This window comes from Belonocnema kinseyi, chromosome 8, assembly GCF_010883055.1.
Source record: "Belonocnema kinseyi isolate 2016_QV_RU_SX_M_011 chromosome 8, B_treatae_v1, whole genome shotgun sequence".
Classification (NCBI taxonomy): domain Eukaryota; kingdom Metazoa; phylum Arthropoda; class Insecta; order Hymenoptera; family Cynipidae; genus Belonocnema; species Belonocnema kinseyi.
The window spans coordinates 60,992,888-60,997,302 of record NC_046664.1 but is presented as its reverse complement, the minus strand read 5'-3'; the positions used below and the strand labels follow the sequence as shown (position 1 = coordinate 60,997,302).

The window sequence follows — 4,415 nt, the reverse complement described above, 5'->3', positions numbered from 1 at the left end:
TCATTTTTAAACGGAAAATGAAACTTTTCCATTTTTCAAGATTGATATTTTTTAGTTAAAAATTCACCTTGTTTGGTAAAAAAAATTATTTTAATTTGACATTTCATTTTTGTTTGGTAAGAATGCATTAGTTTCGTGGAAAATTAATTTTTTGCTGAAAAGTAATATTTTTTGTTTGAAAATTCAATTTTTGTAGAGACAATTTATCTTCTGACTTGAAGGTTCAAGAATTCAGATAAACTTTTATTTATTTTTTGAGAGAAAAATCTTATTTCATTATATTTTGATTTAAATATATACTATGACACTTTTTTGTTGGGAATTTGTCTTTTAAGGTTGAATATTCGACTATTATGTTAAGAATTCAATTAATTTGTTGAAAATTTAAGAATTTTGTTAAAAAGTCATCTTTTATAGAAACAATATATTTTCTGTTTGTAATACATTTATAAATTTGAAAATTAAATTTTTATGTGAAATGCTGTTTTATTGCGTTTATGAAATATTCTATGTTAAAAGTGTATATTATTGCATGAACGCCACCATTCGAATAAAAAAATGAGCAAGGGGAATTATTAAAGAATGTGTTGTCCAAATTTGATGAATTTTAGTTTTAATTTATTCGGAATTTAATTTCCTAAATTAAAAATGACATTGTTTTGGGTAATTGATGAAAGTTTATAATACTTACGAAAGAATCATCTTTTTCTGGATGAAGCTCGATATTTTTAGCTTTGATAATGTGCTCTCCTTGTGATTTTTTGCCACCCACTCGCTTACACCCTTCAGCGATAAAATCTGTATAACTTACTGTCGCTGGTCCTAATTCTACTTTCACACCGGGTTCAGATTCCTCGTCGTTTAGTAAAACGTTATTTGTTGTAATGTGAAGTTCTGTCGAGGCAATTGGAACTTCCTTGTATATTCCACAATTTTCGTTATTCACTTTGCTGTAATCAACGTTATCAGAGCCTGAAATAGAAAATGTATTTTTCATTGTGACTTTGCATTTTTGTACCAATTTCAAATTAAAAGAACATGTTTGGAAACCAAATTAAAAATTACAAGCATCAAAATTGAGAGTTGAGGTGCAATGAACCGAACTATTAAAAAAAGGCAGTGTTTATACGAAAAAAAAATATACCAAACTTCGAAAACCAATCCAAAAAATCACTGCAAAAATATAGCATTATTAAATGTACAATTTTTTCTGAAATTTAAAGACTAGTGTTATTAATTAAAAAGTTTTAGAATTTAAAAAAATAATTTGAGACATATTATTCATTGCGAATTTGAGGAATTAAACGATTAAGAATTCCAAACTCTTAGAAGTTAAACAGATTCACACATTTGATATAAATTGTATAAAATATTTTTAATTTGTAAATAATTTCAAATTAATAGATTCACAATTAAATGATTTGATTTAATTTGAAACTATATTCAGATTGCGTTTCTGTCTAAAATATTGCATTTACAACGCACTGAATTTTAATTTTTTTATTTTCAACAATAGTTGGCTGTTCACTTAAAATGCTAGCGTTTTGAATTACAACAAAACGCGTATTATGCGCGAGAAGCCGATACACGGCATCCCTTTGAGAGAAGCTATTGCGTATCCGCCTTAACCTTCCTATCTCTTTCTAGCCTCGCAGTCCCCCCTCTCTCTTTCTCTCTCTTGAATGTTCACCGGTAAGTGCGGCAACGCCGTCTACCTCATAGCGGCTCTCATCCAGTAAGACCCTTTAGTGGGATGCCGTGTATCGGCTTCTCGCACATAATATGCGTTCTGTTGTAATTCAAAACGCTAGCATTTCGGCCGATACACGGCATCCCTATGAGAGACGTGTTTGTTATCTACTGGTGAACTCAACGCTATGTGATAATTTGAAAGGGTTGATAAGTTTCGTAGAAAGACTTAAATATATATTTATTATTGTCTATTGATAGAATTCTACATTGTTGAACAAAAGGGGGTAAACCATAACGCAAACAAGTAAAGAAGAAATATTAAACTTGACCTTAACTGAGGCGATTCGTAAACATTTCTTTAAATAGGATTTCTTTAAATAGGAGTGAACTTCGGAAAAGATAAACTAGGATCGAGCTGATTGTCATTTGAAACTTCACGGTAATAATGTTTTTTAAAGGTTTCGGAGTACCTCCAGTTACCACGGTCTAGAATGTCCTGGACAGGGAGGTCGTCTAGCCAACTTCGTGAGGCTATCGCTGAACGAATGCTTCCTGGTGAGGCATCTATTCCGGCTTCCTTGAGGACTGATCTGATCCAATTAGCGATGACAGTTCTAGACGCAGGCTTAACGTCTCCATAGATGGTTATGCAAAGAGCATCGACTTTTGAATCTTTTCTTCTTTCCTGTGCCCTTTTAAGCATTGTCCTAATCCATGTGATAGGACATAGCCAGATATTCGGGTGCTTGGAAATCCTCCAACCCGATTGTCTAAAAGAAGCTCGGTCCGTCTTAGAGCCGAAGGTTGGCCACATAACTATATCATCTTCTCGATTCTCTAGGTAGTCTTTTGACATTCTTAAAAGTGTCAGATCGTGAATTCGCCGTCCAGAAGCTAATAGGAGTAGGGTTGCTGTCCGTCTGGAAATCTCAAATAAAGATAAGGTATCCGTAGGTTTAGCTAGCCAGTTGAGAAGAATCCGAGCATCCCAGATAGGGGATTTGATCTCACGAGGCTTAGCAATCGAGATAGCCTTGAGAGTTTGTCGAACTAGGAAGTCAGTAGATGCGTCTGAGGCAGGTCCACCAGTGCAGAAGGTAGTTATGGCAGCTCTATGAGGTAGAATTGTGTTATAGGACAGGCCTTCGGTAATTGACAAGTCCGCTAGAAATCTAGCCACGTTCTGACCTTGTGGAGATTTTGGGTTCACCCCCATCTTCTCAGACCAGCGAAGCCATCTTCGGATCGGAGCCTTATATGTCTCAAGAGTTGAATGTCTCCAGATATTTCGGATCAGTTCTTGTTCTTTAGGGGACCAATCTCTAACGAGGTCCTGCCACACCCAATTCTCCAAACCTGTAGTGTGAGACGTTCCACTTGCAGAGGAAGCTGGTTCGTGGTTGTGTCGATCAGGGAGCTCTCTAAGTTCTGAATCGTTAGTGGCGGTTCCTTGCTCCTGCTCGATAAATCGGACATCCAGAAGGTCTGTTCCCACTTTGGCGCTACTAGAAGGAATTGTCCTTTGCACTTGTTTAGGTGAGTAAGGACTCTGGGTATGAGGCAGGGTGGTGGGAAGAGCCATCAGAGCTTGCAGTGCCAAGGCTGACTGAAGGCGTCTATAAATAAGGCGTGACGATCGTTGCGGTTTGGCGATACATATCGCTTGACTACTTCTGACCTTGCTGACGCGAAGAAATCGACGTCTGGAACGCCCCATTTGGCGAAGATGCTCTTCGTTGCCCTGGGTAGCAGATGCCACTCCGGGAGGGGTTTTCCCTTCGATAGTCGGTCCGCAATACCGTTGTATCTTCCTGGTAGGTACAGCGCAGAGTGGGTGATGTTGCTTCTGTCCAGAGTGTTGAGAAGTTGATAGGTTTGGTCCAGGAGTTGGAGGGACCTTGCGCCTCCTTCCTTCTGGACATAAGCTATGAGAGTGCGGTTGTCCGTCTGCAGTAGAATGTGAGTGTTCCAAAGTTGAAGAGACATCCTTTCTACAGCGGCGTGAACTGCGAACATTTCTTTTTTGTTGAAATGCCAGCTCTTCTGGGACTCGGACCATGGGCCGAAAATGTGGAGATCGTCGAGCTGGGCTCCCCAACCTGTATCTGCAGCGTCGGTTGTGAGAAAGTTCGTTATGGGTGCTTTGTGTAAAGGGGCAGAAGAAGATATGGCTGTCTGCCACCACGTCAGCTCCTGGATCACCTGAGGAGTAACTACGAGCTTCTGCCGTGGTCTGTGTTGTCGGAATTTGGTCAAGAACCTTTGAAGGTGGCGGCAATGAAGTCGCTCTCTGTGCATGACGAAATTGGCAAAATTTAGCTGACCTAGTAGGCGTTGAAGATCCTTCAATGAGCAGTGTCCTTGGGAGATGAACCTTTGGGATAGCACCAAAATCTTCTGAGCCTTCTTTTGCGGGAGGTTCATGAGGTTGTTCCTGGTATTCCAAAGAATGTCCAAGAATTCGATCTTTTGACCAGGGTTCAGAACGCATTCGTCCCGATTGATTCTCCAGCCTAGAAATTCCAGCAGTTTCACTGCCTCGAGGATTTGTGTCTTTAGTTTGCTCCTGTCTTGAGAGACGAGGAGAAAGTCGTCTAGGTATACGACTACCCTTATACCTTGCGATCGTAGAAGCTCTGCAATCCAGTTTGAAATGGTTGCGAAGATATGAGGGGCAGCGGAAAGGCCAAAGGGCAAGCTTGTCCACTGAAGCAGCTCCTTGT

The 4,415-nt window shown here is 39.4% G+C and overlaps 1 protein-coding gene across 1 annotated transcript in view; it reads right to left on the bottom strand.

Moving 5' to 3' along the window:
- Window positions 1-637: 637 nt before the first annotated feature.
- Window positions 638-4,415, bottom strand: part of LOC117178510 (acylglycerol kinase, mitochondrial) — a 33,538-nt gene continuing 29,760 nt past the window's right edge. Inside the window, exon 6 of the mRNA XM_033369937.1 lies at window positions 638-972. Coding sequence (XP_033225828.1) covers window positions 638-972 — 335 coding nt within the window. The remainder of the gene's footprint in view (window positions 973-4,415) is intronic.